Below are 24,880 nucleotides of genomic sequence, written 5' to 3'. Positions count from 1 at the left end.
GGCAATACATATCAGACAAAAGCGCTTCTCGAAACGAATTACAACAACACATTACTCTGCCTGCACGGCAAAGCATCACTCAAGAACAGTTAAACAGACCTCTGCAGCCCCAGCTGCGACCACAGCTTCTGCGCAAACACATCGCCAACCTCCCACTTCCTCGCCCCATGCGACAGAATCGCCGCAAAAGGGGACAGCCACACGTCGACATTGCACTTGCACAGATGCACCCCATGCAGCCAAACGTTGCCCCCCGTCAGTATCCAATGGTCCACCTCGGGACTCTGTCCCGCCCCCAGCGGCACGAAGCCAAAGTCCAGCTCGCCTGCGAGCGGCATCGGGCTCATGCACGTGCACGCGGACGTCGTGTTCTGGATCCACGTCCAGAGGATGGCGGCGCCGGCAGCGATGGTCATGTGCGCTATGGGGTCGACGACTTCGGCCTTGAGGTCGGAGGGAGAGGACGTTGTCGAGCCGTAGACGCGGTAGGCGAAGAGGGCGTGGGAGACAGCGATGCGGCAGTCTGGCGAGGAGGCCCATTCTTGGACTTGGGCGTTGTCGACGGCTGTTGCCAACGAGGAGAGATTGGCGGCGGATGCTGCGCCGGCAGGCGACAGGACGGGGAGATTTTGCATGTAGCTGTGGACGTCGGCGTAGATGTGCATGTTGAGGAGGTGGTACAGCATGGTGGCGCTGAAGACGAAGGAGAAGAAGCGGTTCCGGGCGGCCTCTTCCCAGCCTTCGTGGAAGGGCTCTTCCTTGGCAGAGTATGCTCTCAGGAGGAAATCGATGTGCATCTTGTTGAGCTCTGGTTCTTTCCATATGGACGTCATGCTGTCGAGCTGCAGCTTGCAGCGCTTCAGACGAGCCGATATCAGCTCCTTATGGTCGGGAGACACGCAGAGCGCCGGGTTGGGACTTCCTCGCATCTTATTGAGGATCCAGACGTAGTTTGTCACGCCCATCATGCGGATCTGGAGATCTTCAACAAGGATTACCGGCGGAATGGGCTGTTGTGAGCCCAACGCGAGGTCGCATATTCTATACTGTGAGCGCTCGACGGGCTCGGAGGGCCATCTCCGGAAGAAGACGTCTATGCCCCAAGCATTCCATTGGCCAAAGGTGGATGTCAGACTCAGGCTCATTTCCTCACGCTGTAATAAGGGGGGTTGTTGGGTGAGGAGGGATATATATGAATCGATCTTGAACATGTTTGTGCAGAGTCTGGGAGAGGTTAGTGCTCGCTCTATGGCATTGTTTGAGGGAGTGAAGGGGGCTTTGAGTTCACCTTTTCCATTTCTCCTTCATGGAGAACACCCAAGGAGGGAAATCGCCGCTGAAATGGATCCGTATCTGATGCTCGATGGCGTCGGCGCTGAAGACTCTGAGATGTCGGAACACGGTGACGAGGAGGCTGAAGAGGAGGCGGGCCTTTTTCATGTGCTTTTCACGCTGCAGATGGATTAGTCGCCGATATCGAATGGATATCGCCATGTGAGTAGGTACGTACTCCGCTTTCGAATGCAAAAATGATGTTCAGGAGAGAGCTTTGCAGTGTCCGGAGGGGCCAGACGCCGGCTGGGTCGGGACTCGTGTCTATCTGCGAGCAACATGTAAGTCAGCACGCGGGAAAACCCCCCCTTATAGTAAAACACAAACCACTTACCAACTCGTCCAGAAGGCGTTTCACCAGAATGCTATGAATGTCGAATATGAGGTGATTGTTGCCCTCATTCTCGTGCCGCAGCCAGGATCCTATCAGGAGGACGGTGCTACGCAGTCTGACGGATTCCACCTCCTTCTCAAAGGTAGGACCATGAAGCACCGGCCAGCGGTCGTGGAAGCGGCCAAAGTACGTATCGATGCACGCCGCGGACCATTTCTTGACTTGAGGGGTCAGATGCCGCTGGCTTCTCGACGATGTTGCTGATTTTGGCCTCGAAGCGGCTTCGAGGACTAGTTGCAGGCCCTCGAGGGAGGCGGAGGACGGGTCTTGTTGCTGAAGTGACTCCTGGCTTAAGGGTGTACTGTTCATATGAGACACGGGCGCACCAGATTGTGAACCGCTAGAAGAGACCGAGGCCCCTGTTGAAGATCTCGGACCGTCTGGCGAGCGTGACCCGTGGCTCGAGTGCAAGGAAGAAGCTGTACCTTGCCGGGTGCTGGATACGAAATTAGGCCCAGGTCCTCTGGTGAAGGCACAGTTGATGCCTCTCTTTGTGCACAGACTGCACCGAGCACCCCCGTCGCAACGGATCTTGCTTGCGTGACAGGCATCACAGGCGCGGACTCGTTTCGAGTCTGAGGGGGCGGAGCCATCGTGGAGCGTCAGGTGGCGACGGAGGAGATCACTGCGACGACGAAGTTTTCTAGCATTCAGCGTGTGTCTCTTTGATTGTGCCATAAGATGCCCTTTTCTTCTTTCTCTTCTGCTTCATCTACTCGCTTTGGAAGGAAAAGGGGCACAAGTGCCATTAAACAGAAGGGAAAGATGATAGAAGAAGGAAACTCACCTGCGGCTGAACGACCGAGAGCACACATGGCACGTGAAGGACGGACTGCCATGAACCGCCTGATGCCGCCGGAGATGCTCCTTTCTGAGAAAGCCTCTTCCGCAGTGGCAGAGATGACGCTCTCCCGAAGGGGGCCCCATCTCTACCTTGAACCCGAACTCGCGAGAGAGTGATAGATCTTGTCTCTCCCACTTCCCGTCCGACACGGGGGAGGGGGTCGGTTGGTGGACTCGCGTTTGATTTCCGCGTTTACCTAAGAGCGAGAGAGAAACGGGGAAATGCTGCCAGGGATTCTGGTGCAGATGGCGATGGCGGTTCGGTGGATCCGGTGATGATTGGAGGGGAGCCGTATCAGGCAAAAGTATGACTTTCTCTCTGTGTGACTCTGGCGATATGCCGATGAGGGTTGTTGGTCTACTTTCTCCCACCGGCGCCGAGACCAGTAGGTTCCAAGATGGCACCCGGAAAGCGGATTTGAGAAGGGAATCTCCAGAAAAAAGCAAGCATAGACGAGATACACGGGGGCGGACTTTAGGAATTAGAGAGCGAGTGCAACCCACAGCCGCAAAGTCCACAGTTTGGCGATGCAAGACGTGCAGTTGGCTCGGGCGAGATGCACTTACAATCGGGATCGCGTTGGTGGTGGTGAGGCGGGATCGGAGCCGCGGTGGGATGCGACCTTGAATCTGTTCGGTCCAGGCCGATATAATACACACGCCCAAAGGAATTAGAGCACGATGAGGCAAGACAGCCGAAGAGTGAACAGGCGAAAAACGAGAATATCGAAAGTTAAACACTGAATGACTCAGAATGGCAAACAATACAGAACACCAGGGCAAAGGAATTTTGAAGGAGAAGAGAAAGAAGTGAAGACACGGAGCTGTCGGTGGGATGAGCGGACAGGATCCTCGGGCTGCAGATGGGGGATGATAAATCTGATCTGCTCACCCCGGCATTAACTGACGGCTTACACACAAAGCTCAGCGACTTTTGACGCGCCTTTTCCCCCCCTCCCTCAGCAAAGAGCAGAGCCTTTCGGCCATCCCACTTCCGGGGCCCTGGACAGCGGCTCCTTCGGTGAGGGCTGGCATTCTCGGCGTCTCCCACTCCCAATCGAGGCTAGTCGGGGCCTTGTCTCAGCTTCTTCTTCTTTTTTCTTAGCATGTGCTTTTTGCCCTCAGCTTGGCTTGTCAGCTAACACTAAGTGACTACTACCTCTAGTGAAAAAGAAGGATAGGTATGGAGAGGCTTGGAGTCGGTTTGGGTGCTAGAACTAACTTGTAGTAACGGCGGACAGACGGGCTCGGGAAAGGAGCCGAAGTGTGTCCACACTATGAACGGCCAAGGGGGGTGAAAAAATGCTGTCGATGACATGTGCAGATTGCAGATGGTGCTTTAATAAGAGAAGACGATGGAGCGGAAGTTTGCATATCGGTAGCCGACAGTCGAAAGCGCGCGGCTGTGGCGCAAACAGGAGGATCGATGAGATAACCGAGGGCAAAGTGGCGAGATCTATCGGAGCATCTCGATTGTGTCGATGGCGATGGGGATGGCACAATCGCGGGGTGTGGACAGGCAGAACGGAGAACCCACGGAGTTGTGATGATGCGAGGCTGCTTGGAAATCAGTGTCGGCATGGCAAAGATGGGCTCTGCTGCCTCGATATGGAAAGACGAGGCTGTTGCTACGATTCACGATGGGGGAGTTGTGAAGATATAAAGACGGCCACCATGCCTTGATCTATTGCTTCCACTCCAGTTGACAAACTCTCAAGCATCTGTACAACGATCCACAGCGTTTTCACTTACACGACGTCTCCTAACAGCAAGAGCAACATCATCTTTCAACGCAACAAACAATGGCCACCGTCCTGAAGAACATCGCCCTCGTCGGCGCCAGCGGCAACGTCGGCAAGGTCCTCCTCCCAGCCCTCCTCGCCGCCAACAAGTTCACCGTCACCGTCCTCCGCCGCCGCGCCTCCTCGCCCTCGACCCTGCCCTCCGGCGTCCGCGTCGTCGACGTCGACTTCAGCTCCGCCGACTCCCTGGCCGCCGCCCTCGCCGGCCAGGACGCCCTCGTGTCCACCGTCGGCTCCGGCGCCCTCAACGACGAGCAGAAGAGGCTCATCGACGCCGCCGTCGCCGCCGGCGTCAGGCGCTTCCTGCCCTCCGAGTACGGCTGCGACCTGCAGAACGAGCTCGCCGCCAAGCTGCCCGTCTTCGCGCACAAGGTCGAGGTCGCCGGCTACCTCGAGGACAAGGCCAGGACGACGCCGCTCACGTACACGCTCGTCTACAGCGGGCCCTTTTTCGACTGGGGCCTGCAGCACAACTTCATCTTCAAGAGCGCCGGCTCCAGGCCGTTGCTGTACGACGGCGGCAGCACCGTCTTCAGCACCTCGACGCTCGACGCCGTCGCCCAGGCCGTCGTCGGCGTCCTGTCCAAGCCCGAGGAGACCAGGAACCGGGCCGTGCGGTTCCAGAGCGTGGCCATTTCGCAGGCGCAGCTGCTTGCTATCGCGAAGGAGGTTGCGCCGGAGAGGGACTGGCAGCCGGAGGTCGTCAAGCTGGATGATATCACCAAGGCTGCTGATGAGAGGCTGGCAAAGGGGCTCTTTGACCAAGAGACCTTTACGCCGTATATCCTGCGTGCCATTAATGACGAGCGGTACGGGCCCAAGTTTGAGAAGCTGGATAACGAGCTGTTGGGGGTCAAGCAGTTGACTGAGGAGGAGGTCAAGGCGATTGTGAAGGAGAAGCTCAGCGACTAGGGTGCCACATGTGGTTGCTTCCAAGGGTACTTTTAGTGTAGTTTCCCCTGTTCTGCAATAGACAAAGTTGAGTCCGGTAATGCAGCATTCTTAGTGTCTTTCCTCGTAATGTCCTTGATCTCTATGGAGAAAGCCGTTGACGACACAGATCATCGTATGACGCCAATCTTACCAACTGCTAAATCCGGACTTTTGTGTAATCAATAATCAATAGCTACGGATTCTCGTAAAAATAGAGGCGAGCATCTTCCATGCTAAGTAGCCGTCGGGCTCACGTATAAGTCGTTGAGCCATCTTGGCAGTGGGCCAAGTGCAAGGAGCAGCAGCTCGACACTGCGAGCTTCGGCAGGGTGTCGATGATATAAGAGACTGTGACTCGCGTCGCTCTTTGTGCACGACTGTTGAGGCTCGATGACTGCTTAGATCTACTTGATTGACTTTGAATGCAAATCCGCCGTGATGTATATATCCGGATCGATGTTACAATATGTATAGTGACTGCATATCATGACTGGACTATGACTCGTGTCAAACGAGCGAGGTAACTGCAATCGACCCCTCGACTATAGTAATGAGGCGTGATACACACGTTGAACGACAGGCGTGTGGTGAATAGTTCGCTCAAAACTATATCTATAGCCTCTGTAATCTCCGTCTCAGCTTGAGCACATCCAAACAACTCCCTAACCTCAAGGTGGACGTGACTCATCGCACCCAGCATCTTGCAAACCTCTAGAGATGGAACACTCCTTGCACGGCTTCAGTTTCAGGCCCCAGACTTCTCTTCTCGTCTCCGATCGACACGAGATCGACGATGCTGAGATAGAGCCCATGCAATGGCAGGAGCCTCAGCAACACGAGGTGTGATTCCGAAAGCAACATATTGATAGCCAACCTCTCGCTAATGATTCAAGGCACGCAATCTGCAGCCGCATCTCAGCTACTTCGAGGAAGCAACCCAGACGCCGAACTGGGAGTATCAGAATCAGCGTGCCGATACTACCACAGCATCTCAAACATACGAAGGACATGAACGCCAGAGTGGTCCCACAGCTTCGAACATGGCACATGTCGATTTTGTCAGAGCCGAGGACGAGGTGAACGCTTACCAAACCGATCACTGCGTCCCTCTGGAATGGTCCAGGTTCCCGACAGTGCAGCCTATCCAGCTCAAGCAAGAAGAAGACGTTGACGAGAGCATGGAGTTAATCGCAGAGACTAGCCCATCGGGGGCAGACAATGTCTGGTTGAAAAAATATCCAGCTTTGTTTTCGCCTCAATATATCGAGCGTAAAAGCGACTTCGACCCCACGAGAATAGCAATGCTCGATTCGTGCGAAGATGAGGATATTGAAAGCGAAGATGACGAGGATGCTGAATGTGAAATGGTGGTTGACGAGGATTCGTTGGACGTTCAGGACGGAGTGCTTCCTGACTACGAAGACGACTTTCTCTATGATGAGCCTCATGGATGGATTCGACAGCGACTGTATGATCCGAGGAGCGAAGCCGACATGGGTGAATAGGTCGGCATCGATGAATGGACGAGGCGAAAGGAGGTGGCTCGCAACAGGGGCAATAAGAGACAAAGTATTCAATAGGGTATTCTATATTGAAGTTGTGAAAAGAGACATGGCTTGCTCGCTGCTCCTCCTTTTCGCAACTTTCCACCTTCCCAAGAGATGCCGTTGCTAGACACATACCAACCAAACAACAAGACGAACAAACACAAATTCCAGACGCAAAACCACCAAGCGACAGCATCAACCCCCCTTCCAACCCACCCCAGCCCCATCAACACCCCCTACTCATCATCCGAATCATCCCCAACACTCTTCACAGTCGCCGGCTGGGGCGGAAACTTCATCTTCCTCGTCCCCTCCGCTCCCCATCCGCCCAGCCCCTCGCCCGCGCCCGCGCCGACGAAGCCCGACGCCGACCCGACGCTGATCTTGCCCGCGGGCTGGTTCTTGCCCACGCCGGGCTGCGTCTCGGCCCAGGCGTTGAGCTGGTCGCGCGTCTTGCCGGTGTACTTGAGGATGTCTTCGTCCGTGAGGCCCGGGCCGCGCTTCTTGTCTTCGTAGCGTCGGTAGACACTCTTTTTCTCGTCCGTCTTGTTGATGTCTGTGTTGTTGGGTGAGTCTGATGGGGAGGAGTTGGAGTTGCCCATTTTTCGTGGTTGCTGTAGTTGTCGGCTTCTGATATATATAGTTGGCTGAAGTGTAGAATCGTTTCTGCCGTTATATCCAGGCCCGCACCATTGAGTATATGAACGACCAAAAGCATCCGCGGAAAAGGCAGATCGAGAGCCGACTTATATACTCGCCCGCATGCCCATAGCCTCACGCTAGACGCTCAAGCCTAGAACACTCCCCTTTGTTAAGCATAATCCGGGTTATGCTTCCCAAAGCAGTTGGATCTGCTCCCCCATTCACCACGATTCGCCTCGCCCCAGCTCCTTCAAGGCTGATCGTGGAATGCGGGGTCTCGGTCAGACGGGCCGAAGGGAAAAGGCGTCTGTGGCACCTTTCAGCCTCACGGAAGGAGGGGGATCAGCCGAGCATTGACGCGTCTTCTCGATGCTAGTTGTTCATCCATACAGATGCCAGAGACTTGCCGTTGGCCAGAATGGGGGCGAGCTTGAAGTGGTAAACACGTCAGCAGCTCGGGGGGTCACGAGGTGCCTCCTCCCAGTTCAGCTTCAGCCTCATCTCCGGCTCCGGAGTCAGGTTCCGGCCCGGGCACCGGAGCAGCTGCGGACGCAGCCGATGGAGCAGCTGGTGAAGGTGAAGCAGCAGCAACTGGTGAAGCGACGGAAGCCGCCGAAGACGCCGCACCAACAGCCGACACGGATGGGGATGCCGACACAGAGCCAGCCTCAGCCTCAGCCTCAGCTGCAGCCCCAACATCCCCCGTCCTCTTGCTCTTACTCTTACTCTTAGTGCTCTGCGCTGCCGGATTCACGCTCCTCCTCCTCCCTCCCCCCGCAGGCCTCTTGTAGCCCAGCTTCCGCAGCGCGTGCCGGATGCAGTACTCGCCCACGTCCCAGCCCAGCGCCTGCGGGATCTTGCCGTACGGCATGCGCTCGTTGGCCGGCGACGCCGCCATGAAGGCCTTGAGCTCCTCGACCTGGGCCTCGCTCAGCTTGCTCGGCCGGCCGGGGCGCGTGATGGGCGTCTCGGCGTGCGAGAGGGCGTACTGCACCTGGCCCAGCGACAGGCCCAGCTCGCGGCTGATGGCCGACTGCGTGTAGCCCAGGCGACGCATGAGCTGGGCGTCGCGTCGCTGGTCGCGCGTTGTGTCGGGGCGCCGGGACGGCTCTGGCTCTGATGAGTCTGGCATGTTGGTGGTGGATGGTATATCAGGCTTAGAGAGAGTGTGATAGACTAGATGGATTCCAGTCAACGGTAATACTAGCACGAGGAGAATCAGTGTGAATGTCCGAACAACTAGCAGAGGTAACTGGTTGATTACGAGCAGGTATAATTTATCATAATTTATAACCGTCCCCAGTGGCATGTGGGGAAACAATCTAATGATACCGTGGTAATCCTCCTCCTCCTCCTCCTCCAGCTTGACCCTGTATTATGTGGAATATGTTGCTTATCACATCAACCACTTCCGTCTCATCTCATCAAAGCATTGATAACATGCAATACTATCGCTCTGCGCCTATCGAGTTCGTCTGCGTGCATTATGAGTACGTAGTAATAGCATTCATGTCTTGCCCCTTGCGGCATAACGCACTACAGAGCCAGGGGAATACGAGGAATACCGCAAAAGATTTCAAATTATCCGTCGGTTACGGAGTGAGGGTGTTCCACAGCACAACAAGGCCATCGGCAAGCCTTCAATGTTCTCTACAACAACAAACCCTTACCCTACTCTCCAAGGATACGGAGGCTTTCTTTACTTGATTTACCGCCAATCACGGAGCATTTGAAGGCTGTTGTTTTTTAGACAAAGTCTTTTTCATCATTTCCTTTTCTATGCTTGTTTCTATCCTTCTCTTTTCATTCCAGCGTTCTTTCATCTCGCCTTTCTCGCCTTTACGCATGAGGAGCCAGGCCCAGCGTGTTGTTGCCAATGTTGAAAGCCACAAACTGCGACTTGAAGAAGATGTCGCCATAGACACCCAGGCCGCCCTGCGTCGTTGCCTGAAGACCACCAAAGCAAGCTGTTGAAAAGGAACAATGTCAGCCATTGAAATTCCATGTACATAACTTCTGGAAAAGAGGAATAGGGTAGCAAACTTACTGTTTCCCGACACGGGCGAAAAGTTGAGGTCCGAACCGCTGATCCGGGCCACGTACTTTCCGCCAACGTCCAGGTCCAAGTCGGGCAGCTGGGCATCGCACGGGATGGTGAAGCCGCCGGCCTGCGCGTCGTTCTGCGCGCCCTGGACCTGCGAGTAGTAGCCCTGGACGATGATGGGGTCGGCCAGCAGCAGCGTGGTGCCCGTGTCGGCAATGGCCTGGCCGCCGGCCGTGGCCTGCTGCGTCGCGCCGCCGTTGACGGCAAACGACTCGCTGCTGAACTGCCAGAAGCCCTGCGAGTTGTCGACGTCGACCCAGGTCAGGTCGCCCTGGAAGGCGGTGGCGTCGACGGCGCCGAACGTGTAGGTGCCGGGCTGGCCCTTCTTGAGGTCGGCCGTGAAGACGGGCTCGGCGAGGGAGCTCTGGACGTTGTCGAGGAACGTCTTCTGCTGCTGCGGCTGGACCGTGTTGAGCGTGGAGAAGGCGAGGCCCATGAGGCCGTCGTTCTGCTGGTCGTCGACAAACTGCTGCGTGACGGCGGTGGCAATCTCGACGGCCTGGGCATCGAAGACGGCGCCGCCGACGTCGACGACGTCCGTGCCGACGACGCCCTCGGCACCGGAGCCGTCGCCGTACTGGACGAGGAACTGCGCGCCCTGGATCTGCTTGAAGGTCTTGCTCTTGGTGGGATCGTACAGGATGTGGCCGGCCGTCAGCGAGGGGTCCATGGCCGTGTTGAAGACCCAGAGGTCGGAGGAGCCGGTGTCGAAGTCGAGGTTGAGCGTCTGGCCGCCAATCTTGACGGGGGACAGGAACTCGACGTCGTTGCCCTCGGGGGTGTTTGTCACGCTGCCGACCTGGCCGGAGGCGGGCTGGGTTGCGGCCGGGGCCGCCGGGGCCGTTTGCGTTCCGTTGCCTCCGATCTGAGTGCCGTTTCCTCCGGCCTGGCCCTGGCCTTGACCGTTTCCGTTGCCGTTGCCGTTGCCGTTTCCATTGCCGTGGTGATGTCTTCCACTGCCAGCGTTGCCATTGGCATTGGCATTGTTATCGTTTCCATTTCCTCCGTTTCCACCGTTGCCCCCAAGCAGGCCAAGCTCACCCAAAAGATCCACCAACGACCGCCTGCTCTTCTTCTTCGCAGCAGCCTCCTGCGCGGCAGCAGCAGCCGCCGCAGCCCGGCGGGCCACGACGGCCGCCTCCCGCACCGCCAGCGCGTCCTTGAGCTCCTGGGGCATGGTCCATCCGAACTTGCGGTACGCCTTGCCCATGGCCTTGAGGCCGTCGTTGCCGGTGAAGTTGGGGTTGGCCCTCCGCTCGACCTTGAAGGAGCCGCGCTTCTGGATGGGGATGGCCGAGGCCGAGACCAGGGCGATGAGGCCCAGGAAGAGGGCCGTTAGAAGGAGTCGTGAGTGCATTGCGGATGATGTGTTTTTGTGACTTGGGATAGGTATATACTCAGAAGGAAAAGGAGCTTGTGAAGAGAGGGTTGATTTGACAAGTATGTGTATATACAAGAAAAAAGGGGGGGATGAAAGAAAACCACACCAGGTGGCTTTGTTGAAGAGAACTGAAGCAAAAAGGGAAGAAGAAAAGGAAACGAAGAAAAAAAAAAAGACTTTGTTATTTCGGTCCCTCGCAGAGGTCTGGCCAAGAAAAGAAGAAGAAAAAGGCAAAGAAACGAAAAGAGGGCATGATATATATATCTATATCTAGTATATACACGTCCGTTTACTTGGCGATAACTTGGCGATGGCCGATCGGAACCAGGGGAGGCACCAGAACAAGGAGGGAGACGCGGACAGTCTCAGCATCTACCAGCATCCGCTCCCCCTGTCCACCACTAACAAGCTCCAAATCCCCATGTTCTTACTAGTGATTCTCCTCGCAGCCTCTCGTCGACTCATTTCCTCGCATGAACAAGGCCATACGGACGTAGTATTGCTGTGTAAGTCGTCCCCCTTGGTCGTCGACGGGCACAAGTGGAGAATGGCTCTGCCCTGCCCCGGGGAGGCAAGCGTCAGACAAAGAACGCCTCACAATGGGTGGGGCCGCGAGGGCCTTGGGCCGGCAACTGGCTGGCCTTGGAGAATCCTGGTCCGTTAGCCTGGGGGGGGACCGGAGTCATGCTGCTGTGCCGCGGATCCGGAGGGAGGTGGTTTGCGTAGGCTGGGCAGCAGACGGAGGAGGGTTGTGCGAGATGATGTGGTGAGTGTAGTACTATGTAAGTTGTCTCGTGAGGTGGTACGTGGCAGTCAGTATATGATTGATGTTGATGATAGTTGCTACTACAACTGAGATGTGCGTGTAATAGCCTAAGCAGAGCAGTAGAGTTGCGAATCTTGCCAAAGGAGCTGCTTCATCATCATACCAATTTCCGGCTATTCATGCTTCAATCTCGGCCAAATATGGAATACAGTGTGCCATCCAAGCAGCAGCATCAAGAAGAACACCTCGAAGCCCTAGCCCATTGATTTGCCTAACAATACGCACTCATAACACGAGTGAAAACGCGGATTACGCACTCCATACGCTTCCACGAGACGCCTCACCTTCAACCAAACTCCCTCCTCTCCCCGAATGGACGTTTCACAGCCAAGCGATAATAAACACCCCCAGCAAGAAAATTATCCCCGAAACGCCTCCCCAGCCAACCAAACCAAGGCCGCTCCACGGAGGCAGTCGTTCCATTAAATGCTGATGTTTCAGAGGCTGAAACAGCGCCAAAGTCTCCAAGAATCCCGGCGCTTGGCGGTTCGACAGAAAAGACAACCCCGTTCCTTCTGAAACTGGCAACGTAGCGCCCACTTGGGATATCCCATAGTAATACAGTATCACTGAACCACCATCATCAAAAAGCCTCTCTCTTCATCTCTAGTACTTATTGATGTGATTGTTTCTTCTCTCCGCTAGTGAACGCATCTATCGAAAACAGGCAGCTTTGAAGGGAAATGGCCGTTTGAAGTCCGGTACAACCTTCTTAGAAGGGCCCTTGAAGCCGGCGATCATGTCATGCAATCGCTTGATGTGGATTGCGGTCCAGACCTGCCGTAAACTAAGCTTGTTCATGCGGCGGCCTCGATTGATTGCTGCTTATTCTGATCGGCTCCTGTTCCGGATGAATTGATGATGCCGAGAGGCACTGTGCATTTCCATGGAGAGAAGTGGTTGAAGCGAGTGTTGGCTGGCCTTGCAGCTTGTTATATCAATACATCATCGAGAAGACGTCGGCTCAACTACCTATTGTTGCAGTGAATCCTCTACAGTTGACGAGGCAAATATTGACCATCTCTTTCAAACGCTCGATTGTTTTCCCAAACACCCCCTTTGCATATTGTCCATAGACCTTCCTATGGGTGCAGGGTAATTCCGAGCCTGACGAGCCTGGCAAGCCTCGGAGAATCATGTACGGAGTAGTATATGGAAGAACACAGAGAGTCATGAATTACATGTGCTGGATGTCTACTTCCCACACGAGGTGGTTCTTCTGGAACGAATCAGTCACAGCCTGTTTCTAAGCTGAGAACCCGAATCCCAGCTTGCCTCACGTCTCTCGTTCATGGTGTTCATCGTTCGGCATGCTTCATCCCGGCTGGCCTCATACCTCTTGTTTATTGAGCTCATCGTTTGGCATGCTTCATCCCAGTAACGCCAACGTCTAAACTGACAAACCAAACAACATAATCTGCAAACCTAATCCTTACCTTCTAGGTCCCCAAATCTCCATCTCCTCAACCATCCCCAGCACTCTTATACTCCCCCTTCCCAACCCTCTCCACCAACTTCCCCAACGTCTCCGCCCCATACTCATAATCCCCCAGATCCAAGTAAACCTGCGCACTCATCCTCACCCAAAACCTCCTCCCCAGCCAAAACATGGGCACAATCGTGTTATAGTCCCTCGCCATCGTGCTCATCATCCACACAACCACCCGGTCCCCGTCCTCAGCCGCCACAACGACATCCCCCTCCTTGCCCTCATCAGCCCCCTTCTCCCCCCTCCACAGAGGCAGCGCAATGTTCGCCATGGCGCAGTTCGTCAACGTCCCCTTGCTGTTCTCCAGCACCTCCGTCCCCAGCCTCTCCGCAACGAGCCTGCTCCCCTTCTTGTTCAGGTCCCACAGATACGCCAGGATCCTCTCCTCCCCACCCAGCACATCCCTCCGATACGCAACCGCGTCCTTGACACAGAAACTCGGCGAGTAGTCCCTCGTCCCCGTAAACTCAAAGTTGTTCACAAAGAAGCTCTTGGCCGCGTCCTGCTTCGCCGGCGGCCCGCTCCTCTTGCCCGTCAGCGAAGCATACCCGTGGCTCGTCGCCAGCGTCGACGGCAGCAGATGCTGGTTCCGCACGGGCACGTAAAACACCGCGCACCCCCTCGGCGTGAACAGCCACTTGTGGCAGTTGCTCACGAAGAAGTCCGGGTCCGCCGCCCCGAGATCCAGCCTCACCATGCCGATGCCCTGCGCGCCGTCCACGAGGCTCAGCACCCCCAGCTCGCGACACGCCGCCACCATGCGCTCCCACGGAAACACGACGCCCGGCCGCGACGACACCACGTCGAAGATGCAGATCTTGGCGCGCTTGCCCTCGCCCTCGACCCGCTTCACCGTCTCCCGGAAGCGCCGCAGGATCTCGTCGTCCTCGATCGGATACGCAATCTCAATCTCCCGGCTCGACAGCCGGCCCTCGCCGTGGTAGTCGTACAAGAAGTCAATCACTTTCCCGCACGACTCGTACACGGTCGAGAAGTAGAGCGCCACGTCCTTGCCGTCGGCGTCCCACTTGATGTTGCGGAAGACCGTGTTGACGCCCTCGGTCGCGTTGTTCACGAACACGACGGCCTCGACGGGCGCGTTGACCACGGAGGCCACGGCCGCGCGGGATTCGTCCGTCAGGCGGGCGTGCTCGAAGCGGATGAAGGGGTCGGGCCGGGCCTCGATGTCGTCTTGGTAGCTGCGATGTTTCGCTTGGATGGCTCTGGGGATGGTGCCGTACGAGCCTTGAAGGGCATCAGTATGAGTACAAATCAATGGGTATGCATGCGAGGAGAGAAGAAGAAGAAGAAGAAGAAGAAGAAGAAGAAGAAGAAGAAGAAGAAGAAGAAGAAGAAGAAGAAGAAGAAGAAGAAGAAGGGCACTCACCGTGGTTGAGGTTTGTCCACTCGGGAGCAAACAAAAAGTCCTTCTTCATCTCGCCGCCAAACACCTTGAAGCCATCCTCACCAACCCTCGCCTCTCCTTCTTCTCGCTGACGAACCGGCAAAGACGCCATATTTCGGCCAAAGTAATGATTCTTTTAGACACAGTTTCTCGAAGGAGTGTCGGATTTCTCGTCTAATCCCAGCCAAGTGCCTGTGACAGCTTCAGTATTTATCACTCGCAGTCTCAACGCCCATGCGCCACTCACCCTCTTCTGGAACTCTCCGGCGAATAGACTCACTCGCTTCCGCAACCGGTGTCTCAATCGATATAGCAGATGAATCACCGTACGAACAAGTAGACCATATCACGCCCTTTTAAGCAATGACAGGTCAAACTTCACATCTCAGCTGCATTGACAAGTCTGACTCTTTCCTCCATCTCACACATGTCAATCCTCGCTGCCCCGCCTCCAAACGAGCGGCTTCGGCCTTACCATCCAGACCCCACCAAAGCTTAAACGCACAACGAACGGGAATAGGTCAGTAGTAGATCATCACAGATTCACGCCAACTGCCCTCTTTTGGTACCGTATCAGGTGAATTGCGGACACGGAAATCAAGTACATGCCGCGTATGACCGTCATCGCCAAGGCTAACGCCTAAAAAGACAAGCATCTGCGCCCTTTCGTGAGGGGGAACGAGGGAATCCTCCTGGCTAGAGTCATAGCCCGCCACTAACCGACTGTAAGCCCTCTGCATGAGAAGAGAGATACGCGAGACATGTGAATGCGAGACCAGATGTAGAGTCTGCCAAGTCTATTCATCTGTGAACAACACCTAGGTATAAGCAGATAATAAGAAGGAGAAAAAAGGCGCAAATATGCACCACGCTCAGAGCCTTGTCTAACACCTCGGCCAAACCTCATGACTTCCTAACTGTGTGCCCCATGAGCAGTTGAGAGACGAAGAAAAAAAGGCACAACGTCCTGTATCCCTAAACCCTGTCCTGTCAAACATCATTATAACCGCCAACACCGGTGTAAATGCTCATCATATGTGTCGGCTTCCTATGGTACCGCTGTCCGCTGTGGGTGTCTATCAAAACCACAATCCCTATCGAAAGAAAGAAGCCAAGAAGTGAAAAGAAAAAAAGAAGGTGTTAAATGTGCAGGATACTCCCCGCATAGAAGATTGGAGACCGTCAGTCACCAGCAGTTGAAACACCAACCCGACCTGCAATCCTATTTCTTGCAGCTCCAAGTGGCCGCCCAGTTGGCCAGCTCCGGAAAGCCGCCGCCGGGCACTGAATGAGCAACCTCGGCCATCATGGGGCTGTTCGTTTTCAGGCCCGCCAGTGCGAGTGCCGCGTTGGCCTCAGCCTGCGCCTTGGTCTCCATCTGCATCGGGAGGAATCTCTTGGATACGCGCCGCTTGCTGCGCTTCGCCTCGCCCTGCTTCGCCTCCAGCGTCTTCCACTGCGGTGCCTTTTCCAGCAGTGTCACCAGCGGATCTTGGATGTAAAAGGCCTCCGGCCGCGCAAATGTCGTTGCTGCTGCTCGTACGTTGACCGAGATTGACGCCAGAGGCTCCTCCGCGGAGCCCCCGACTTCCAATGGCAGGGCCGCCACCGGTGATGCTGGTATCGCCTCGGGCGTGGGGCGCAGAGGCGGCAGCTTCTTCGTGTCTCCCTCCGGACCCTTGTACAGGCTATCCACCGCGCCGCGCTTCTTCCCAACCGCGGGAAATACGAACTCCTCTCCGTCAATCATCTTCCTCTTCCGTATGCGTGGGTTGGACTTGACAGAATGGAGGATCGAGCTGAATTCCTCTACCGTGCTGGTTGGCGGCTGGCTAGGCGTCTCAGGCACCTCTTGCTGCTGCTTCTCTGTGGCCTCCGCCGCGGGTTTCTTGGACCGGCCATGATTTGGATTCAATGTCGATGGCGTCCGCTTAGGCCTGTCCGTGGCTCCCGGCGCAGACTTGCGCGGTCGCTTGGCCTTGCCCCTTGGCGTGCTGATGCGCGGAGAGTCCATGGTTTTAGGTCGAATGCCGGCCTCAACAGAAGTCGGGGGCTCGGATGCGGTGATATCGGGGTGCGTAATGGCAGTCGAGCCACGGCTCAATGGCGGCTGAGTGACTGATGGAGATGAAGGGGGAGCCGCACCTGCAAGGGCGACAGCAAGGGAAAGGGAAGAAGGAGGCGGAGGGGACGTGTGCGTAATCCTGCGTAGCTCTTTTAGGATTTTCAGCGTACAGTACGCGCCATTCACCTTGGTGTCGCGCAAGGCAACCGGGTTCTGTGCAGGCGGTCTCTTCTTCTCCTCCCGATTGTCGTCGGCGGCCCCTCCCGAGTCGCGCTTCTTCTTGGGCTTTGGCGGCTCCGGATCTTGCCAGAGCTTTGGGATGCGCACCTTGAGGTCGGTCACCCACGCGTCACAGTCCCACTGGATCCAGTAGTCGATGATGTCGCCCCAGGAGCTCTCCGGCGGCTTGGTGAAGTTGACAAAGACCACCCGGCCGCCCCGGCTGTGCACCGTCTTCGCGAACTCCCTAACCATGACCTTGAGCCCGTGGACCCGCAGGCTGGTCCCCAGGATCAGAAGCATGTCCGGGTACAAGGCGAGATCGTGCGTTACGATGGGGCTGATGAGGTGGGCGCTCGGGTGCTCCTCGCCATACAGCACAATGTCGGGACGCAGCTTGCCCACGCCCAGCGCTCGCTTGCCCCTTTCCTGGCGCGCTTCCGTGGCGCCAACGCAGTGAGGACATTCAGGCTGCAGGCCAGACAGCGTCTCCACCTCGCGATCGTCGTCGTCCCAAGAGCACACCTGCCCGCAGAGGAAGCATCGCAGAAGCTGCAGCGAGCCATGCAGGAAGACGCACTCCACACCAGAACGCGGCGGCTCCTTTCTTGGGGGCGGCTTGGGTTGATCTGGCGGTGTGGTGGTGGTGGTTGTGGTGCTGCTGCTGCCAGCACTGTCTTCCTCTTCCGTCTTACTATTGGGCTGGGAGGAGTCTGCTGGTGATTGCTCACTCGATCCGTTCGATGATTGGCTGGACGCACTGGCATGACCAGACGCGCCGCTCTCACCGCTGGATACTTCTTCCACCATCTTGTTGAGCTGCGAAGCGTTTGCCGTCGACTTGCGCGAGAAGCGTCCTCGACTGCCCGGCCCCTCCAGCAGAGACGTCGACAGGCCGACTTTTTCCTCAATCTGGTCAATGTTTTGCGTATAGCAGCGCACCAGCTTGCCCCGATCCCTCAGGTGGCTGATGAACTTGTGGGAGCTTGTAGGCTCGGCGTCGCGGACCTTTTGCCGTAGAGACGTTGCAAACTGGTAGAAGACGGAGGTTCTCGTAGGATCCGACCATATCGAAGCGTCGAAGAGGTCTTTGCCCTTCATGTTGGGTAGTGTCGCCTTTCCAAAGTTGGATGTCTGGGAAGCGGGCATCGCATTGGGTGGGTTCTCTTCCGCTTCGGACGGCGTGGTGCTACTACGGCGGCTCCTACTCTCGTCGGAAGGAGAGGATGGGTGGAAGGGATCGAAGAGGACCGGCGGCGGCGAGGAGAGAGGAGACGAAACGACATTGTGAGAGGCATCGGTGATACGCTTACGATCTTCGGCTCGCAGAATCGATGATGACGACCATGAGGGCAAGGGAAGCATAAAGTCTTCTCGGGGAGGAGAAGAGAGGGGAGACGTCGTCGGCTGGGGCGTGGAGGGAAGCGCGGGCTTGAGACGCGGAGTGCTCAAGCCAACGCCCTCTGACGCGTTTGCATCCGAAACGGCCACGGCTGGCTGCGTGCCGGCGGCTCGACTGGACGCAGCGGGTATCTTGGACTCGGCGCGCGCTTCGATATCCTCTTTCAGCTGTCGAGTAACCTCGTCCAGGTCTGGGGAAGCCTCCCGCGACGTCATCCTACGTTCCGTCGGGCGAGGCTCCTCTCCGCCATCGCTGGTGTCGGCCTTGCTTCGTTCGGCCGGTCGCGTAGGCTGGCTCGCAGCGTCGAACTGAGCCTGTATGAGCGAGTAGAGGCCATTTTCAGAGCGGAAATCCTGATCAGCAGTCAGCATGCGCCAAGTCCCAAGCACCTCAGCCAGGTCCAAGGACGAACCGGAATGCCCGAGTTGGTGCTGATGCCCGCGCCGGTAATCACGACCACCTTCCGCGCCTTGAAGAGAGCATTTGCGACATCTTGCAGCAGAGCGTGAGACTCGGGCTCGACGTGCTGCGTGGGCATCTTGAAGCGAGCGAAGCCAGTCGCCAGGCGTGGAAGATGCTATCAGGAGAAGAGGGAGAAAACGAAATGAAGGCAGAAGCGGCAGCTTCAGCCAAGATGATATTGCGGCGCCAGAAGTTCCAAGGCTGTCCGAGCAGTAGAGCCCGGAACCGCGCCCCGTATCTGTATCACCCGAGGCTTTACACTTGTATCGAGTTGATGCAGCGCACAGCAGGAATCGGCATCGTGGTGACGGCGCTTGCGAGAGTGCGGAGAGGAGGCGGTTTGTGCGAGACCCTTGCAGCTGCGCCCGGCCAGATTGTTCGGGTAAGGCGTTAATCCGAAGGAAACTGGATCTGGAACGGGATCCCCAGCTTCGGCTATTGAATTTATCGAAGATGACTCGAGGATCTGATACGAAGACAAGAAGAATTGGCCGAAAAGTGATGGTTTGTTTTGTTGGGGGCGCGCGAACCAAGAGGCGTGGACGTCGTTGGCGAGAGGCCCGGATATTCGACGCAAAGTGTTTTGTAACGGAAAGAAAGGAACGATTGCCGACGCAGAAATGATGCAGACGCTATGCAGAAGCGGGATTGGAGTCACTCAAGACACGGGATGCCAGAGAAACGCGCGAATCTGAGGTTCGAGCTGAGCCCCCGGTCGATGTCGGTGAGAGGCATCAGACGCGCCAGTGATTTCGAGGTTCGAGCGTCGCGGGTGTTGTCCACTGCCGAGGCGGGCTTAGCGGCGCCGGCGGTTAGTGGCCCGCAGGCGCCGTCAGTGGCCGTCCGGCGCCCTGAAGCGCGTGGCTAGCGACCCTCAGCGGGCCTGGGCTGCTAAGGTGCGCCAGCCCTGGCGGGGGATGCGCTGTGGGTACCGCTGGAGCTCTTGATACATAGCACTGCGGTTCAGTTGACAGCTTGAGCGCTAGAGCAGTTGGGGCATGGCCGGAATTGACCGATTCAACCTTCAATGACAACGACTGGATGCCTCACTTTACTTGACATCAACACTTGACATCAGCTCTTGAACAAGCCATTGATATCTCTTGATATTCTTTTACAGTACATGTCGTGCTCTTTATCTGACTAGAAGCTAACAAATCATACATTCACCAGCACCTCCATCAGCTTGTCGAACCGCTTGGGCACGCCCAGCCCCGTAATGGCATCCCAGCCCTGCGTCGCCGGCCAGCCTCCGGGTATGTCCGTCTCGTTGAAGATGCAAGACGCACTCTTTCCCGCCGTGATGTCCTGCAGCACGGCTTTGACCTTGCTCGAGTACAGGTGCTGGTTCAGGAAGCCCAGCGACTTCTTGCCGGCGCGCATCCGGGCGTCGTTGATCAAGGCAATCATCGAGGCAAACACGGGGGCGCTGGCGCTGGTGCCCTGAAGAGACTTCTGGTAGCCGCCGGAGATGATACTAAAGGCGACGCCGACTGCCGAGACGTCGGGGATGGCTCGCATCGACTCGTTATAGTAGCCGTCCAGGTGACCATCAAGCTCCTTGACGTAGCCGTCGACTGCGTCGTCCTGCCACTTGGGTCGGGAAAAGTACTGCGAGAAGCCGCCGGTGCTGAACCTGGCGCCGTTGGGAGGCTCTGCAATGTTGGTGACGGCACCAACCGAGGTGATCCAGGGACAGGTAGGCGGGAAGGTAGCCATGGTGACGGGACGCTTCGTGCCGTCGTTGGTCACGCAGTTGGAGGCTCGGCCGCCGCGAGCGCCGCCGTCGCCGGACGCGAAGATGATGGAGGTTCCGCGAGCCGTGAGCAGGCCAAACAGGCTGCAGACGCGCTTCGCATAGTCACGGGGCACGGACAGCTCGTCGTCAGAGTACGACAGCGAGAGGACGTGCGGCACCTCGCCGTCGGGCTTGGCCAGCAGGTACTGGAAGAATTCCAGGTAGGGCTCGTTATCGTCGTCTTCGCCCTCGATGGGCTGTCCGTCGTCGTTCAGCTTGACGCCGCGGCCTCCCGTAGAGTAAAAGGTGACGTTGGTGGGGAAGCCCAAGGACACGGCATAGTCGACGTCCAGGGCTGCTTCATCGCCGGACTCGGCCAGCACTTGGGAGTTGACGCCGCCGTTGACCAGCTCGACGTTGATGGTGCGTCCCGTCTTAGCCACGTTGGGCGCCGACTGGTTGAGGAACTGCCGCAGGTCCTGCAGATTGGCGTTCTCCTCAAGGAAACCAGCCACGCCAAAGATGACAGGGCGAGCTGGTGTTGGCGGGCGAGTAGTTGATGTTGTAGAGCTGGGAGATGCACGACGGAGTCACGCTGCCGGCGCAATAGGCCGTCGTGTTAAATGGGAGGACAGCGCCCTTGGACGGAGGAAGTCGGAAAGTCAGGCCTCCTTCCCGATGGCGCGCCGACATGAAGTTGGTGATGGGGTTGATGAAGCTGATGGAGTCGGCAACGGAGTCGGGGATGGTGTACTTGGTCGTTCGCAGCACCGACGGCTTGCCTTCGTACGAGAAGCGGCTGAGCTTCATCTTGAGCAGCGGCTCGGCTTTGGCGACGGTCGTCCAGACACGGATGAAGTCCTTTTCGACAACACCGTAGAGATTGTTCTCCGCGAGCCAGTGCAGCACGTTGTCGATGTCCTCCTGGGCTGGGGTCTGCAGCTCGCGGACTTCTTCCATTGACAGACGGTTTCCTTTCTCTGCCATCTTGGCCTCCAGTTCGTCAATGTAGGGCTGCTTCATAGCAATCGACAGCCGTATATGCTGCGAGGGATCGACGGCATCGTTCAGCTGCGTCCATCCTTCCGGGACGTCCAAAACCTCGTCAAAGGCTTTCCCGCAGGCACCGAGGCCCGCCAGCAGCGAGAGGGGAGCCGCCCAGAGCAATGCCGACTTCATATTTGCTGTGCTTCACGAAGCGATGCTGAGGAAGCGAGACGAAGACGTGGTGGGAGTGACAGGTATATAACGGCGACCTCTGGAGACCAGACCACATGGTGGCATTGTTCCGATCGAAACTTGCTCCCCTCCCCCTTCGCCTTCCTGCCATGGCTAGGGAATGCGAAATTGGCAGCCTGTGATCCGTGCAATGACTACTAGTCGTCCGCCTAGTGGTAGACATTGCTTGTGTGCCCGCGTTTATGTGAGACATCCATAAGGGCCATTTGTTTGCCAAGAGAGATGGCAGCGCGGTAGCAAATGCTAGCAATGCCGAGCTCGGCCATTCACAGGCCTAGCAAATGCCTTGGAGGAACAAGCTATCTGATGCTGGGGTACGGAGGAGCAGATGTCAAACCCTATCCCGGCTGATACTACCCCTACCTTGTAATTGCCTTGTTGAGATGCGGCTGGACGACGAGGACAGGCCAATGGAGGAGGAGCAACATTGTGTGCTCCGATAGTTGCATCTCACGAGGACGAACAAACATGCTCGGCTGCGACCCTGCAAGGACGCCATGTTACCCTGATTTCAGCAATAGACGGCCTGCGAGTGTTAGGTACGCAATACGGATACTAGTAGTACAGTCCATTGCTCTCCAAGGCATTTCGAGGCATGCTAGTGACGGTACCAAAGATGCATATCTGAAGCGTTGTCTGGCGATTGATCCTCGAGCGAGGATAACTTGCGAGCTGCCCAACTGGGTTACGCCCGGTTTGCTTCTTGAATACAGATACTAGTCATAGTATGATACTAGTCCAAGATTGCCAAAGCTGGGTATTGGTTGCTGCTAAATCGCGATCCTAGAGGCGGACGATATGTGGAGATGGACGAATATCTCGAGACAGCACAGCACAGGCAGAGATCGGCAGGGCCCGATTCATGTAAAAGCCGCCTATTTTGGAGAATTGACTGAAATAGCGTCGACGCGAAATGAATTGTGGACTCGCCGCGTTTGGACATTTTCTGTCAATAGCAGGAGAAGAATAGAAACGATGGAGCTATTGAGGGATATTCGAACACGTAATAGTACTACTACGTATATAGTGTCTGTACTCTATATTCGTGTCGATATTCCAAGCCATTGTTCCGCTCGTCATTCCAAGCATTCATCCTGGCGTCTCAGTACCTTTGCACGGAGGCGCCCGGTCATGTAGCATTACATACAGGGCAGATGAGTAAGGAGAGACAATTTGTTGGCTCCCGTTGCTCCACGCCATCCTAGGCAGAATGTCTCTCATGAGATCCACGGCAGTCTGAGACAGGCAGGGCGGGCCGGTCGAGATGTGAGCTAATCGGAGATGCAGGCCAGGAAAAGGAGGTCGAGAGGAGGGAACTTTTTCAAGCCCTCGTTTCTTGGCTTTTAAGCTTCATTTGACACTGCCGCTACCGTATCTCTTGGCTTTAATTTGCGGATCGACAGGGGATGTGGCGGGTGGTTGAGAGAATCGGGTATCAATAATGAGATGGAGATAGACGGCTCCCGAGATGTAAGTGGCTAGTACATGTATGTAGTCTGCTGACAGTCTTCTTTGAGAAAGGATAGAAATGGAAAAGTGCCTTGATTGTACTAATAAGTTGTTACTAAAATGATGTGAATACTATTCCTGTCCCTCCGAAACGCCTTCCTGCTGTGTATCTGACGCTGTATTACCCATGCAAGCCATGTGAACCGAGGTAAGACATCGCTGGAACCCTCTTAGTATCACCAACTACCACTACAAACCTTGAATCACTGAGCCTTCAACTTTACATCCACATCTGCCCCGTAAGCAAAAACGCACGTCCAGTATCTCTCATCCCTCATCACCGCCGCACCGCCGCCACAGCTTCATCCCTCGGCGGCTTGATATACTCCGCAATGCGCTGCCCAAACGACCTCCCCGACAGCTGCTGCCCCTTCGCCCCAGCCGACGACGGCAGAGACGGCGAATAAGGCCGCCCTCCTCCTCCTCCTCCGCCGTTGGACGACGAATAGTACCCGCTGTCACGGTACTGGCTGCTGTTGCGCACCGCCGCCACCGCCGCTCCTCCCTGCCTCTGAGACGCCGCATGGCGCACGCGCTCTTCGTTCTGCGCGGCGGCGATAAAGGTGGCGTAGTCGGTGGTAGTATCCCGCCCAGTCGGAGATGCAGGTTCGAGATCGGACTCGGTGGGGACGTACAGGTGGCCTGCTGCGAGATCGCCAAGTGGTGATCGAACGGAAACGTTGATGCCGGTGTCCTTGCTAGATGACGACGGCTCTTCTTGCCGGGACTGTTTCCGTCTGGACTGCTCGCGTGGCGATGATGCTGTTCTCGCGAAGCCAGAGGCCGCATTCGTGGGAACGTAGGCGCTCTTCTTGACGGGACTGGGCTGACTCTTGGAGATGACATCGTCCTCGCCGTCGTAGTTTGCGCTGGTCCTTGTCCAGAAGCGATCACGGAAGGACGGTCGATGGCGCAGCTGTGTTGCCGAGGTGGAAGCTTGTGGTACGGCAAGTTGCCGACTGTTTGATCGATTGTGTTCCATGATATGTGATGATGTTGTAGTATCAGGTATGTGTACGAGTGTTTGCCCTTGTCCAAATGAGAAAAAGTCTATATGTGATCAGGATGCCGATACAGCAATAGAACCGATGGAAGAACAACCTGATGATGGAGAATGAATGAGGAGGAGATCGGAAGAAGGCGATCACAGAGGGTGAATATAAAAGTGAAGCAACTCAAGGGAGAGGGAGGTCAGAGATTAGATGCCCTCTGCAAGCAGCCGTCACAAACAACCCCCAGCCAATGGAGATATGCGCCGTCCGGCTCAGCTACCAACAACAGAGACACCAGCCTGATTGCGAACAGGCGTCGGCCGATCAGTCGAGCCTCTTATAGACTCAAGTTGAAACAGGCAGCCTCTTCGCACCGCTGAGCTGTGGATAACGTTCCTCATCCGCCTCATTGGGCGAATCGCCAGAGAGCTACAGTAAAGCCTACTCGGGCCGGCTAGTAAGAAGAATGAAAACACTGGAAAAGCTCTCCCGTCGTTGTGATAGGTGGCGAGTTGCCCTCGATGGTTGGGTATCTAAGAGGCAATAATCGGAGGCT

General features: G+C 56.3%; 10 protein-coding genes across 10 annotated transcripts; 2 read left to right on the top strand and 8 right to left on the bottom strand.

Annotated features, from left to right (window-relative positions):
• Positions 1–89: 89 nt before the first annotated feature.
• BBK36DRAFT_1120736 (hypothetical protein) lies at positions 90–2,035 on the bottom strand (the record flags this gene model as incomplete). The annotated part of the gene is made up of 4 exons (XM_024890735.1): positions 90–1,224; positions 1,289–1,431; positions 1,511–1,600; positions 1,667–2,035. 4 exons carry the CDS (start codon positions 2,033–2,035, stop codon positions 90–92), a joined length of 1,737 nt encoding a protein of 578 aa, XP_024748998.1.
• A 2,336-nt stretch (positions 2,036–4,371) lies between these two features.
• BBK36DRAFT_20448 (NAD(P)-binding protein) lies at positions 4,372–5,283 on the top strand (the record flags this gene model as incomplete). The annotated part of the gene is made up of 1 exon (XM_024897894.1): positions 4,372–5,283. The coding sequence occupies one exon, from the start codon at positions 4,372–4,374 to the stop codon at positions 5,281–5,283; it is 912 nt and encodes a 303-aa protein (XP_024748997.1).
• Positions 5,284–6,021: 738 nt separating this feature from the next.
• On the top strand, positions 6,022–6,809 carry BBK36DRAFT_1141626 (hypothetical protein; the record flags this gene model as incomplete). The annotated part of the gene is made up of 2 exons (XM_024893465.1): positions 6,022–6,144; positions 6,213–6,809. The coding sequence occupies 2 exons, from the start codon at positions 6,022–6,024 to the stop codon at positions 6,807–6,809; spliced, it is 720 nt and encodes a 239-aa protein (XP_024748996.1).
• Positions 6,810–7,087: 278 nt separating this feature from the next.
• BBK36DRAFT_1159815 (hypothetical protein) lies at positions 7,088–7,453 on the bottom strand (the record flags this gene model as incomplete). The annotated part of the gene is made up of 1 exon (XM_024894232.1): positions 7,088–7,453. One exon carries the CDS (start codon positions 7,451–7,453, stop codon positions 7,088–7,090), a length of 366 nt encoding a protein of 121 aa, XP_024748995.1.
• Positions 7,454–8,280: 827 nt separating this feature from the next.
• BBK36DRAFT_1092939 (hypothetical protein) lies at positions 8,281–8,613 on the bottom strand (the record flags this gene model as incomplete). Its single annotated transcript, XM_024889042.1, has 1 exon — positions 8,281–8,613. A coding segment is annotated over one exon (333 nt), but the record flags the coding sequence as incomplete, so codon positions are not given.
• A 719-nt stretch (positions 8,614–9,332) lies between these two features.
• BBK36DRAFT_1169377 (acid protease) lies at positions 9,333–10,954 on the bottom strand (the record flags this gene model as incomplete). The annotated part of the gene is made up of 3 exons (XM_024895304.1): positions 9,333–9,460; positions 9,541–10,483; positions 10,727–10,954. The coding sequence occupies 3 exons, from the start codon at positions 10,952–10,954 to the stop codon at positions 9,333–9,335; spliced, it is 1,299 nt and encodes a 432-aa protein (XP_024748993.1).
• A 2,313-nt stretch (positions 10,955–13,267) lies between these two features.
• On the bottom strand, positions 13,268–14,810 carry BBK36DRAFT_1202396 (selenocysteine lyase-like protein; the record flags this gene model as incomplete). Its single annotated transcript, XM_024897217.1, has 2 exons — positions 13,268–14,538; positions 14,681–14,810. The coding sequence occupies 2 exons, from the start codon at positions 14,808–14,810 to the stop codon at positions 13,268–13,270; spliced, it is 1,401 nt and encodes a 466-aa protein (XP_024748992.1).
• An 839-nt stretch (positions 14,811–15,649) lies between these two features.
• On the bottom strand, positions 15,650–19,187 carry BBK36DRAFT_1135533 (DHS-like NAD/FAD-binding domain-containing protein). Its single transcript, XM_024892673.1, has 2 exons — positions 15,921–19,187; positions 15,650–15,823 (listed from the first exon to the last, which is right to left on the bottom strand). The coding sequence occupies exon 1, from the start codon at positions 18,753–18,755 to the stop codon at positions 15,921–15,923; it is 2,835 nt and encodes a 944-aa protein (XP_024748991.1). The 5' UTR covers positions 18,756–19,187; the 3' UTR covers positions 15,650–15,823.
• Positions 19,188–20,004: 817 nt separating this feature from the next.
• BBK36DRAFT_163671 (tripeptidyl peptidase precursor) lies at positions 20,005–21,778 on the bottom strand (the record flags this gene model as incomplete). Its single annotated transcript, XM_024897748.1, has 2 exons — positions 21,218–21,778; positions 20,005–21,081 (listed from the first exon to the last, which is right to left on the bottom strand). The coding sequence occupies exons 1-2, from the start codon at positions 21,761–21,763 to the stop codon at positions 20,005–20,007; spliced, it is 1,623 nt and encodes a 540-aa protein (XP_024748990.1). The 5' UTR covers positions 21,764–21,778.
• A 1,831-nt stretch (positions 21,779–23,609) lies between these two features.
• Positions 23,610–24,314, bottom strand: BBK36DRAFT_1141619 (hypothetical protein; the record flags this gene model as incomplete). The annotated part of the gene is made up of 1 exon (XM_024893464.1): positions 23,610–24,314. One exon carries the CDS (start codon positions 24,312–24,314, stop codon positions 23,610–23,612), a length of 705 nt encoding a protein of 234 aa, XP_024748989.1.
• Between the last annotated feature and the right edge of the window lie 566 nt (positions 24,315–24,880).

Source organism: Trichoderma citrinoviride, assembly GCF_003025115.1.
Source record: "Trichoderma citrinoviride strain TUCIM 6016 unplaced genomic scaffold BBK36scaffold_8, whole genome shotgun sequence".
Classification (NCBI taxonomy): domain Eukaryota; kingdom Fungi; phylum Ascomycota; class Sordariomycetes; order Hypocreales; family Hypocreaceae; genus Trichoderma; species Trichoderma citrinoviride.
Note: the sequence above shows the minus strand (reverse complement) of the source record. Positions and strands in the feature narration are given on the sequence as shown.

Excerpts from the sequence above, each read along its gene's own strand:
- BBK36DRAFT_1135533 (XM_024892673.1), bottom strand. The coding sequence starts at position 18,755 with ATGCTGACTGCTGATCAGGATTTCCGCTCTGAAAATGGCCTCTACTCG.